The 12,959-nt window shown below is 42.1% G+C and overlaps 1 protein-coding gene across 1 annotated transcript; it reads right to left on the bottom strand.

Moving 5' to 3' along the window:
* Positions 1-1,832: 1,832 nt before the first annotated feature.
* On the bottom strand, positions 1,833-5,279 carry LOC125582413 (meiosis-specific protein ASY2-like). Its single transcript, XM_048749106.1, has 7 exons — positions 4,298-5,279; positions 4,133-4,228; positions 3,833-4,054; positions 3,588-3,731; positions 3,173-3,525; positions 2,358-2,903; positions 1,833-2,297 (listed from the first exon to the last, which is right to left on the bottom strand). Exons 1-7 carry the CDS (start codon positions 5,277-5,279, stop codon positions 1,833-1,835), a joined length of 2,808 nt encoding a protein of 935 aa, XP_048605063.1.
* Between the last annotated feature and the right edge of the window lie 7,680 nt (positions 5,280-12,959).

The raw sequence follows: 12,959 nt of genomic DNA, 5'->3' as shown, positions 1-12,959 counted from the left end.
GGCGGACGGTTTGAGGCCTAGGCTTCTTCTGGCCGACGATGAACGCAGATTGCGAGTCCTACGCTATAAGCTGCGACAAGTGCCAACGGCACGCACCAAGGATCCATTGTCAAACTGAAATGTTACGAACGACGACCACGCCGTACCCGTTTATGCGATGGGCAATGGATATCATAGGACCCCTTCCCTGCTCCCGCCAGCGACGTTTCATTCTCGTCCTCACTGATTAGTTCACCAAATGGATCGAAGCTGAAGCCAACGCTCAAGTCACAGACAAAGAAGTCCATGGTTTCGTCTGGAAAAACGTTATCTGCCGCCACGGTCTACCTTATGAAATCGTTACTGATAATGGATCACAGTTCATGTCAGGCAACTTCAAGGAGTTCTGCAGCAAATGGAACATCTAATTAAGCCCTTCCACCCCTTGTTACCCGCAAGGAAACGGCCAAGCGGAATCCTCCAACAAGCTCATCATCGACGACATTAAGAAACGTTTAGACCAGAAAAAAGGTCATTGGGCAGACGAACTCGACGGAGTCCTATGGAGCCACCGCACAACACCAAGAGGGTCGACTAAATAGACACCTTTCTCTCTTGCCTACAGTGTTGAGGCTATGTCTCCCGCAGAAGTTAACGTTTCAAGCCTCCGACGTTCGAAAATGCCCCAGTACGTCGAACTCAACAAGGAGATGCTGCTTGATGCCCTCGACGAGATTGAAGAACGACGGGACCAAGCTCTGCTACGAATCCAAAACTATCAACACCAGATAGAGAGTTACTGCAACAAAAAGGTCCGTGCCCGACCCCTTGAACTCGGTGACCTTGTCATGCGCAAAGTGTTCGAGAACACTAAGGGGCTGAACGACGGTAAACTCGGCGCTAGGTGGGAAGGACCTTACAAAATCATCATAGTTGTCAAACCAGGCGTCTACCGACTTCAAACGTCACGCGGAGAAGAAGTGCCTTGAGCATGGAACTCAATGCACCTACGACGTTTCTACGCGTAGGGACATCACCACCCAAAAAAAAAAAAAAAACCTAGTAGATGCACCTCCGGGGTCACTTCTACTCGACCGAGTAAATGCGCTTCTAACGGCCACTTTTACTCGGGAAAAACGAACTATGAATGGCTTGATCCGCTACCGAGGTACGTAGGCAGCCTTAACCGGTCCAGCTGTAACAAAACCAAAGTCAAAATCTTGTTCTTTGTTTCGACCTCAATCGAGTAAATACCGATTATCGAACCAACGGCTCCCGTATCTCTAGCAGGAGGTACGGGACACTCATGTTCCATTGCCTAGCTATGTCCTGATCAGAAACTTAGCCTAAGGACCCAATGGTCGCGGGTCACCTATGCCCAAAGAGCATTGACCGACCAAACAGAGTGAATCTTTACCTTTTCTCGACTAGCGGGTAACAGATTAGCTACCCAATTACTCGATTGTCATTGAGAAAACGGACGAAAGAACCTTCCACTCTTAGATTCAGTTTCTTGTTTTCGAAATAGAATGACGCGCCTAGACGTTATCTCAACTGAAATACGACAAGAGCTGAACAAAGCCCCTTAGCGGGTTGTTTCGTTATCTATTTGCAGAAGCTAAAGATCAGGAATCTATTGTTTCTAAGCGAATATATCGCGAGACTCTAAAGATAACTGAAATTTACTTAGAAAAATTGCAAGTACAGATAAGGACCACAACAACCCACAAATTTAAAGTCTGCTTAAAACAGCGACTTACCGACAAAATGAAAGTATGTCTAATCGTACAACAGCAGGGTCTATCAAGACCACAAACACAAAAGGCACAAAGAAAAACAACATAAGCAAAGCGTCAAGGCACAGAATCTTGATCGTCCTCCTCCGGCGTCCCAAGAGTAGGAGGACCGACTGCGTCTTCAGTAGCGGCAGCAGCCGGGTCTTCCACTCGAGTAGGAACAGGGACAAGGGGGTCCACAGTAGGAGGCGGGGGGTTTTGAACGTCTCTATCCCCAACTTCGTTGGTCGTCTCTTCCTCGACAGGCTGCGGTGGCGACGTCTCCTCGGCTCTATCATCTTCCTCCTCTTCGTCTTCTCGTCCTTCGGAGGAAAAATCCGAGACAAGGACAGGACCCTCGATGCCCACGTTCTTGGTCTCTTCCCCTCGAACCGGAGTGTCGCCTGTCTCAAGGTTGTCCTTTTCGGGGACCTCCTCCAGGTTCTCATTCTCTGGACGTTCCTCAAGACCACCTCCCTCTGGGATCTCGACGTGCTCAGCGGGGACCGACGTGACGTCAACCAATGGCTCTTCTGATGGCTCCTTGGTAATTTCGAGCAAGAAAATGAGCTGAGAAGCCGTCTACGGTCTCATCAAATTTACGTTCGATCCATAAGGATCAAACGATGCTCTAAACCTATCCTCGACGAAGCGAGAAGGAAGAACCAGCGGAGAAAGAGTGAGGTCGCTATCAGACAGCGGACCTACAGAAAGCTTCGTAGCCTCCGCCTCATGGAGTTTCTCCTGCTCAGCAAAGACGTCGATCATTTCTTGTGGGATCTCCGTCCCATTGGCCTTTATCATCTCAAGGCACTTCTTCGTCCCCGAAGCTTGACCGTACAGGTTCTTCGCTTTCCCAAAGGCATCCAAGCGAGTAAAATGGTCGCGTACGCGACCAAGACAGCGATTTGCCTTCTCGGCCATAGCAGCTTCAACCCTTTCCCTCTCACGAGTAACCTCCAACCCCCGAGAGTCCTTTAAGCGTTGCCTCTCTCTGATCAATTTCTCCACTGCAGCGTCCCTTTCTTCGAGTAGCTCAGCCTTCTCCTTCTCAAGGGTCGCAGTCGCTTGCTCCAAACGAGTGTTCTCTCGGGCAAGCTCTTTCTTCGCCGCTCTAGCGGATTTGAGCTTACCCTCCAGCTCTTCGAACTTCACTCAAAGAACTTCCTTTTCTTTCGCAGCCTTCTCGTTAGCCTTCTTATGGTCCGCCCTTACTCTCTCGATGGCCTTCAACCTTGCCTGAGCAAGCTTCTCTGAAGATCCCAACTGGATCTTCGTCTACTTCAGAGCACTGTTCTACTTCTCGACAAGGAAGTTCATGATCCCGTCACTCTGCAGAACGATACACACGGACTACGTGAGATGGATGAACCCAATAAATCAACAAGGAGATAAAAGATGAAAGGTAGCGCAGTTACCTGCGCTCTCGAAGAAGCATCGTCAATGTATTCATGCCTGAAGTAGAGATCTTCCAGTTGCGGCATCTCCTTCGTCCCACCACGAATTTGGCGCGTCAGTTCCGCGCATCTAAGGGGATTAAGGATTAGGGGAGTTGTCTCATCATAAGAAAACTCGACGCGATCAGGGAATTCGATCCTCCTTTTCTTTTCTAGAGAACCCTCAGGTCGAGAACTTTTTCTCGCAGAGGAGTCGGGAGCAGACCTCTCGTTCGCAACGGGCTCATCACCAGAACCCCCTTCTCGAGAGCTGGTTTTCCTCCTCTCCTCCGACAGGTTTTCAGGAGTGCCGACGTCCTCCCCAACAACATCGACTAAGGTCGTATCAGCAGCATTCGTGCCGGAGGTAGAAGGACGGGGTTCTGCCTCAACAGACCTCTTAGTTTTCTCCTTTTGTCGTCCTTCTTCTTCTTTGCCTTCGAACCCTCGGAAGTCGCATCAAGGGAAGCAGACTCCTCGGGAGGAACCTCGTCGGACGCTCTCCCCTTAGTCTTTTTGCTCTTTTTCTTCTTCTCGGGACCTGAAGCAAAAGTCTCCGCTTCGACCTCTTCATCGACTACAATAGGGGCCCCCTCTCTGGAGGCTCCTTCTTTGGAGGCTCCTTCTCTGGAGGTTCCCCACCTTCAGAAGCACCGTCGCCTCCGGAGTTAGACAGTCCCTGAGGATCGACTGTAGTCGATTTCTTCGAGAGCAATTCCAACTTCCCTCTCAACAGGGCGCTTAGATCCGGGACTCCATCCATTTCTCTAGCTTTGTTGAGAAGTCTCTGTTGTTTGCGAGTAAACAAAGGAAGGCGCGACTTACGGGGACCGGGAACACAAGGAAGCGTCGACTCCCTATCAACTACAGAAGCAGAGAATCAACATGAAAATCGCAAAAAAAAAACCTCGAAAAGCCCCTAAAAGCAACCAGCAGGCTTACCTCTAGCGATCCTAGCTTGCTGGCGACGTATCCACTCTCGACTGAGATCCGGCCAACGAAGATGACTGTGCGCCACGATCATATTCGGGTGACGAACTGCAAATACAAGGATAAGAAGGGTTAGATCTAACGACTAAAACGAAACTCCAACAGACGAGTCTCTACCGAGTTGCTGGTTCCACAAAACGCGGTAGTCGTCCCCCGGCGGCTCTTCGAAAGCATGTTCATCAGATTTCACGAAAGAGTACGCGCGTTGCCAATCCTGCGTCTTATTTGGATGACCGGTCAAGACGTTGTAGTTCGAACGCATTTTCACCGAGAAGATCCCGTTTGGCTCCGCCTTCGTGAAAGTCAGCTCCTCAAAGACCCTCACGCTCATCGAAATGTCCATCTCAGCTGCCATTACCATCAACATGACGGCTATTCGCAGCAACCCGTTCAAAAGTTGAGAGATGGCAATGTCTCGGCGGAATGCATAAGACGTCACCAACCGAGGGATCGGAAACCATAGCTTCGTATGCTCCCCGAAGTAGGACTCATACACGCACTGGTAACCAACCGGAGGCGACCAGGGACGCTGCTCAGCAGACGGGATGATGTAGGTAACGCCAGCACCGCCGTTCGCCCTTAACAGATCCCTCACGGTATGGTGAGAAGCACATGATCCAAACATATTCCCCCACAACTGAGCCCGCGGGTCGCGCAGCAGTCCTGGCGGCAGCGGAGCAAGCTCCTCGAAGATCCCACCAGGATGATAAATAGTTGGATGACAGTCTATCTGGTCGAAACGAACTCTCTTGCGAACCTGCCTCGAAGGCGTCGGGGACCGACCAGACACATCAGCGTCGCCACGTTCGGAACAAGTTGCAGCATCGCTTTGGTCTCCCCCTCTGTTCTCACTTCCGCTCACGTCGCTGCTCCCGACTTCAACGCGATCCGCGCCTTCATCACGAATCAGCCTATGGGCATCAGCGACCAAAAGACGCTGAGATAGAGTCATGTTTTCTGTGTCCCGAAGAGCATAGCGATGAATCAAGTCGAAATCATCCAGCGGGCTTCCGGTCGCTGACGCATCTCTGGTCGGACCCGGAGAATCTGCGATGTCCTTCCCTTTCTCCTCTCGCGACAATCGACTTCTCGGAGGCATGTTCCTTAATTCAGGGGACGACCACAACCGCCGAACGATACCAACGAGTCTATACGAAGCAAGACCTATCTAGAGAGAGAAAGTAAAAGTAGAGAGAAGGGAGAGAAAACAGAATACCTAAATCTGCAGAGAAGAATGACGAAAGCAAAGGAGAGAAACCTATTTATAACAAAAACGAATGGACGTTTTCCGAGCGCAATCATTAGGTCTACAAAGGCCTAAATGGGCCTCAAAGGCCGCCTAAATGCCCTGAAACTTACTCGCGACGGTTTGGTTTCTCGCTTGAACCGATTTTCAATCAGGTAGTCTGACCGGAATCAATTCCTGGTCTCGATCTAAACCGGTCCCCGGTTAACCAACAAAGCCGATCCCCGTCGTTTTACCAGAAATAATCTATCACCCAAGTAAACTGTATCTTATCATAAAGACAGAGAGGCAAGTAAGCGAGTCAAGACAAGCGCTACTCGGAGCGACCAGAGACACCTACAGAACATCATGCGACTAAAAGCACATACTGACGACTAAACTGGAAGGATTATCCCTTGCATTAGAGCCTGCTATCCGAATAAACCTGACCCACAAATTCACTGAGACCGCCACGTCGCTCACAAGTGAATTGGGGGGGGACTTATTGTAGGAGATGGATTACATCCCTCCACAAGGCTCATCGAATAACAGGCCCTAATCCAGAAAGTTGGATTAGTTTGGTCGGCTCGGCGGCTAAAGACGTCAGCTCGACCTTAGAATACTTTTAGCCGGTCGACTAAGCCGACCCGAAGAACCCGACTTGGAGGGAACTTTGCCTAGGCCCGTATACTCGGCCTCTCGCATCAAGGCCCAAAGAGGGACGAAATTAGGGCGTCAAGGCCACAAGACCTATAAAAGGGGAAAAGGAAGCAACAAGAATGGGACTTTTGGATTTTACACACTGAGCGGCTAGATCTAGGGTTTTAGTCATCTCTTTGATCTTGTTGCTTTGAGCTTTATGGACCGTCTTTCTCGCTTTTCTGTCACTCTTGTAACCCTTTTGGTTCGAATCTAATAAAACGTCTTTAGTCATCCCATTTGCGAGTTCTTTCAATCTAGTCGACTGAATCTCGTTCAAACATGTTACAACCTCAAATGTTGCGGCTTCGCGGAAACCAGTCATTATCGCAGTTGAAGGTGCGAGCGGTGGAACTTCTACTTTCAGAGGCATGCAAGTCATGACTATTAAGATGTGGATAGTAAGTAACTAAGTATATATGTTGGTGATATTATATATATATATATATATATATATATATATATGTATATAAATATATACTAATTAATAAATACTAGGTCCGCGCCTTGCGCAGAATCAACATTATATATACAAATTATTTTATGTATTAAATATTTTTACATATTATGAAATAATTAATATATATTAAATAATTAAAGTTCAGTAACTATTAAATACATAATTAAACGGGCAAATCTCCAAAATAGCACATTTCTAAGTTTATGTCACAAAAATAGCCTTCAAAAACTAAAATGACCAAAATAGCATTTTATGTTTTGAAAAATTTAATTTTTTTTTCTTTTTCAAAATTTGAAATCTTATCCCAAAACACCACTCCCCAACTCTAAACCCTAAAACCTAAACTCTAAACCCTAAACCCTAAACTTTAAACCCTAAATCCTAATTTCTAAACCCTAAATCCTAAACCTCACCTCTTAACTCTAAACCCTAAACCCTAAACCCCACCCCTAAACTCTAAACCCTAACCCTAAACCCTAAATCCTAAACCCCACCCCCTTAACTCTAAACCCTAATGTCTAAATTAATTTACCATTGGGGTATAAGTGTATATTTATCTCTTTTGATAAAACATTAAGTGCTATTTTAGTCATTTTTATTTGTAAAGGCTATATTTGTGACAAAAACTTTTTAGTGCTATCCTAGTCATTTTCTCTAATTATATTGGTGCGAACATATAAAACAATTTTATTAATCAAAAAAAAAATTATATTTGATAGGATATGTAATTAAATTTAAATGATACTAACATAGATAATATATTTTAGTATATTTTTAATATTAATGTCTATTAAATGATGATTTCTACTCATACAGTTTTTTTGATCATTTATATCTTTTATAGAAAAATTTAAATTACTGATAACAAAATTTTCATTGTGGGATTAATAGTTTTAGTAATTTATAATTTAAAAAAAAATAAGTTGTCAATGATCGTTCAAAACTTTTATCAAAAAAATTGTTCAAAGTAAATTTTGAAATAAAATATTGTATTTTATATGGTTTATAGTTTAATTTAAAACAATATATATTAATCTTAATAATTAATTAAATTAGACTTTTTACTTATATAATTTTTGTAATCATTTGTATTTAGTCATAACAAAATTTTTAAACCATGGATCATAAAATTTGAACGTGAGACTCTTAACAGTTTTAGTAATTTATAGCCAATTGTAAAAATTCAAAATATAACATATAAATAAAAATCTAAATTTTTATTATATGGTTATTGTGGTTGTTTAATTTATTTAATAGTTTAAAATTAAACAAATATGATAGAAGATACACTATTTTTTTATCAAATCTTTATTATTCAAAACCATTAATTGCTATATGTACTTTAGCCATATTAGGCAATTCCGTAAATTTTATTTAAGGAAATAATAAAGTACATTAATGATGAATTTATTGTTAGTTTAATAAAAAACTTATTATATAATTAGATGGACCAACATATTTCTCTAATGATTCTAAAAATCATCCTAGTGATGACATGTGGCTACAAAAATAAGTTGTAATGCTTCTCAAATAATATATAGGGGATTAATAGTTTAAAATTAAACAAATATGATAGAAGATACACTATTTTTTTATCAAATCTTTATTATTCAAAACCATTAATTGCTATATGTACTTTAGCCATATTAGGCAATTCCGTAAATTTTATTTAAGGAAATAATAAAGTACATTAATGATGAATTTATTGTTAGTTTAATAAAAAGCTTATTATATAATTAGATGGACCAACATATTTCTCTAATGATTCTAAAAATCATCATAATGATGACATGTGGCTACAAAAATAAGTTGTAATGCTTCTCAAATAATATATATGGGATTATCAAAACCTTGGGGTTTGGTGGCTTGGAATGATACTTGAGCACGATGTCCTAGAGCTGGTCAGAGAATGGTATGTAATCTTTTTAAACCGCCTACACAATCATGCATAACAGTGGAATGAGGCGGCAAGATCATCAAGCAAAATTTCGGCCAACATACAACAACCGAAATGGCACCAGATATCTATCTGACAGCGGGTTTGGGAAAACAGCGTATATGCGAAACCTGGAAATCACATTGTCTGAAAACATCTTTGAGCTGCTCCAAGACCTCTATGTAGGAGTTTTTCATCGAGATTATTACCGAGCAAAGAAGTAAAACATATCTGCATTTGGGGCCAACTTTTGTTATAGATGGCCTAAACAGCTCTCACTCGCGCGCAATCCATCTTAAGTGACACTCATCTCTTGTTTATTTCTCTTGCTATTTCTAGTAAGTTCTTTTGTTTGTGTGTGGTTTCTTTGTTGTATTTTGTTGAGGAGTTAATAGGGTACTTTGATACATGTAATGGGTTGTTCTAGTATGAACGTCTAGATATATATTTAACTCTCATATAATTGATTGTCTTAGTATGAACTTTAGATATATATTTAATTAACTCTCATGTAATGGTTTATTTTAGTATGAGCATCTAGATATAGTAAAAACTTTATAAACTTACTCGATACATTAATAAACATAATTAATTAATAAAATTTTCAGTTCTTAGTTGGGCCAATACAATGTATGACACAATTTGATAAATAATAAGATAATAATTTTGAAATTTTTATGAAAATATATGGCTTTACTATAAATTTTTTTTTTGTCAACAACATTACGGACTCATATTGACCATGTAAACCACGCTAGGAGATGTTGATCCATGTGAACGACGAAAGACGTTTGTGTCCTGACACTGCGTGCTAGGTTATCCGCCTTTGTATTTTGCCTTCTTGGTACATGAATAATCTCTGATCTTATGAAACTCTCTTTCAGACTCTTGATATCCTTCAAATAATTGCAAAAGGTGGTATGCTTCTGGGTCCGAAACCATCTTCGCCAATTGAGAACAATTCGTTGCAAACGTAACCTGAAATTGTCGTAAGTTTCTCATACATTCCATAGCCCATAGTAGCGCCTCCATCTCTGCATGTAATGGTGTTAGAGTGGCCCGTACATTCCTTGCTCCCATCAGTCCCTCAAATCCTTCTAACGTACTGAACTAACCCTGACCAGAGAAAATATCACCCTCTTTCCATGATCCATCTGTAAAACACCATCGTCCGGGAATTTACGGAAGAGTCGTAACCTGTATCTGAGTTCCCATTTTCTGTTCATTCAAAAGTTGTGCCTCTGCCCAGAGTGTAGATTCTGTTTCTGCCAATTTTAGAGTATCCCTAGGATCCATATCCAAATTACTAAAAACCTTATTGTTTCTTCCTTTCCAAATATACCATAGTATTCAAGCAAACTGATGATCCTCCATCTGTGGATCAACCCTTCAAAAAAGATGATCCATATTCGTAAAAAGAGAACTCGTTGGGAAAATGACTGGATTTGTTGGTATCTTTGAAAGAGCCCAAACCTGAAGGGCTGAAGGACAATCGAAAAACACATGGTTAATCGACTCCTCCTCCGCTCCACGTCTTGCACAACAAATCTCACCTTGCATCCCTCGCGCTTTCAGATTCTTCTTAACTGCTACACACCCTGATACCAATTGCCAAAGAAAATGTTTAATTTTTGGTGGACACCGGATTTTCCAACAAAATGCCTTCAGAGCATCAACTATTGGTCCCATCAATAAAGGTGGTCATTCCCTATCCGGGTAGATCCGCTCTACTTGGTATGCTGATTTAACCGTAAATCTTCCATTGTTTGTGAAATGCCATCCTTCTCTATCGATCATCTGATTTCTGCTCAGTGGTATACTTTCTATAATTTTCACATCCTGTGGGTCTACCAAATCCCGTAGGGCCTGCGAATTCCATCTTCGCGAAGTGGAATCAATAAGTGAGTCCACTTTAAGGTTTGGATACAAATTGTGTTGATTTTTGTTGGCTGGTCTCGGGCGAGTGGTTGGGAGCCAGGGATCATTCCATACAGATATCGAAGAACCTGTTCCCACCCGTTTGATTAGTCCTTTGCTTACCAGAGATCTAGCAGATACAATACTCCTCCAGCCATATGACGGAGAGTATGAACGGATCGGTTCAAGAGGTGAGGCATGCCTATAATACCTCCCCTTGAAAACTCGAGAGAATAAAGTGTTTGGCTTTTCTATCAGCCTCCATAACTGCTTACCAATCATTGCGGTATTGAAATCAGTTATATCCTTAAAACCTAAGCCCCCGTCTTCCTTACTGACGGATACTTTGTCCCAAGATTTCCAATGCAGTCCTCTTGAACTACCCCCAGGACTCCACCAGAATTGTGCTACAGCACTCGTCAATTTTTTTGTGGTTGCCTTAGGTAAGCAATAACATGACATCGTATGGTTCGACAATGCCGTAATCACTGATTTAATGATCACTTCCTTTCCTCCTTTTGTGGAAAACTTAAAAGTCCAACCATTGACCATATTATTAAGACGATCCTGCACAAAGCCGAAAACTTGAATCTTCGAACCTCCAAGATTTTCCGGTAATCCTAGATAAGATCTCATACCCCCCCCCCCCCCCCCCCAAATTCTGAATACCCAAAATATCTCTTAACTCCTGCCTGGCCGATTCTTCAATCTTATGTCCAAATTGAATCGAAGACTTTTCAAAATTTATCAATTGCCCTGAAACCACCTCATACTCCTTTAAAATCCTGAGAATAGTGTGACATTCTTCCTTTTGAGCTTTGCAGAAGAACAAACTATCATCCTCAAAAAATAGATGTGAAATCAATGGACATGCTCTGGCTACCTTAACTCCTGTTAATTGTTTCCCTCTCTCCGCCTTCCTGATATTTGCAATCAATGCCTCAGTACACATAATAAATAAATAAGGGGACAACGGATCTCCTTGTCGTAAACCTCTTTGTGGTACAATGAGCCCTTGTGGTTGTCCATTTAGGAGAATCCTATATTGAACCGAGGATATGCACTCCATCATTAATTTAATCCAATGCTGATGAAAACCCATCTTCTGTAGTAAAGCTTTAATAAATTCTCATTATATCCTATCGTACGCTTTATTTATATCCGTTTTAACTGCCATATACTTTCCTTGACATGCTTTATTTGTCCTTAATCCATGAAACATTTCCTGAGCTATAAGAATATTATCAGAGATCAAACGCCCTGCCACAAATGCCGATTGAGTCTCCGAGACGAGAGAGGGTAAATAGATTTTCAACCGTTGACACAAAACCTTCGATATTATTTTATACCCCACATTACATAAACTGATTGGTCGCAACTCTATCATCCTTGTAGGCCTTTCTGTCTTTGGAATCATACATATATTAGTAATGTTTAACCTTGCATCCATTTCTCCCGAGACCAGAAAATTATTCACCATCTCTACCAAATCATTCTTAATAATAAGCCATGAATGTTGAAAGAAAAGAGCTGTCGTACCGTCCGGTCATGGTGCTTTCTCTGGATGCATCATAAATAGAGCCTCTCTGACCTCATCCTCAGTCGCCATTCTCAATAACCATCGATTTATCTGAGGAGTAATCCCCGGTGTTATTTCCGAGAAAAAATCGTCAAACTCCGATGGAGATGTGGTACTAAAGAGTTCTTCAAAATAGTCTACTGCTACTTTTTCGACTCCATTATCCCTGTAACCCAATTTCTGGCTGCATCATGTAGTCCTACAATCCTATTACGTACTCTTCGTTGCTTAGTCAAAGCGTGGTAAAATTTTGTATTAAGATCCCCAGATGAATACCACATATTTCTGCTTTTTTGGTGCCAATACTCCTCTTCATCCTTATATGCCTCTTATAGCTTCCTGGATACTTCCGGTATGTCCTCCTGAGACCTAGTATCATCAGTTTGTACCTCTTCAAGGGCCTTCTGTAAATCTGAAATTTTTTCCTTTCCATAAGGTGGATTATTTTTCCGCCATTTTGCTATTTGGTGACGACAATTACTAATCTTTTCCACTATACCATTTCTGGTGCCTTCATTATATTCCGACCAACCCATTGTTATTGATTCCATTATACCGTCTTGGCCAACCCATCTCTTATCAAATCTAAATTGGCCTTTTCTCCGTATAACTTTATCATCGAAAAAAGCCACCAGAGGTCGATGATCAGATGCCACCATCCCTAAATCTTCAGTATGAGAACATGGAAATAAAGTATGTCATTCCTCATTTGCTAGTGCACGGTCTACGCGACATCTTACCATTACTGCCCATTTTCCTTTACCTCTTCTCCCTTGCCATGACAATTTGTTTCCCTTAGCCGGGAACTCCACTAATCCACTATTCCTAATCATATTGTTAAAAGGGACAAATGAATCCGCACTCCTGAGAGATCCACCCTCTTTTTCATGATTTCCTGTAATCTCATTCAAATCGCCAATAATGAACCACGGTTCCGATCTTGAAAGTCCATATCTAGTTAAG

This window comes from Brassica napus, chromosome C2, assembly GCF_020379485.1.
Source record: "Brassica napus cultivar Da-Ae chromosome C2, Da-Ae, whole genome shotgun sequence".
NCBI lineage: Eukaryota > Viridiplantae > Streptophyta > Magnoliopsida > Brassicales > Brassicaceae > Brassica > Brassica napus.
Note: the sequence above shows the minus strand (reverse complement) of the source record. Positions and strands in the feature narration are given on the sequence as shown.

What these genes read in the sequence shown, in the direction of transcription:
- LOC125582413 (XM_048749106.1), bottom strand. Translation starts at nt 5,279, where the DNA reads ATGCCTCCGAGAAGTCGATTGTCGCGAGAGGAGAAAGGGAAGGACATC. An exon ending in GCAAGCTAGGATCGCTAGAG is followed by an intron (nt 4,055 to 4,132) that starts GTAAGCCTGCTG and finishes CTGCTTCTGTAG; the next exon opens with TTGATAGGGAGTCGACGCTT. An exon ending in CAAAAGGAGAAAACTAAGAG is followed by an intron (nt 3,526 to 3,587) that starts GTCTGTTGAGGC and finishes ATACGACCTTAG; the next exon opens with TCGATGTTGTTGGGGAGGAC.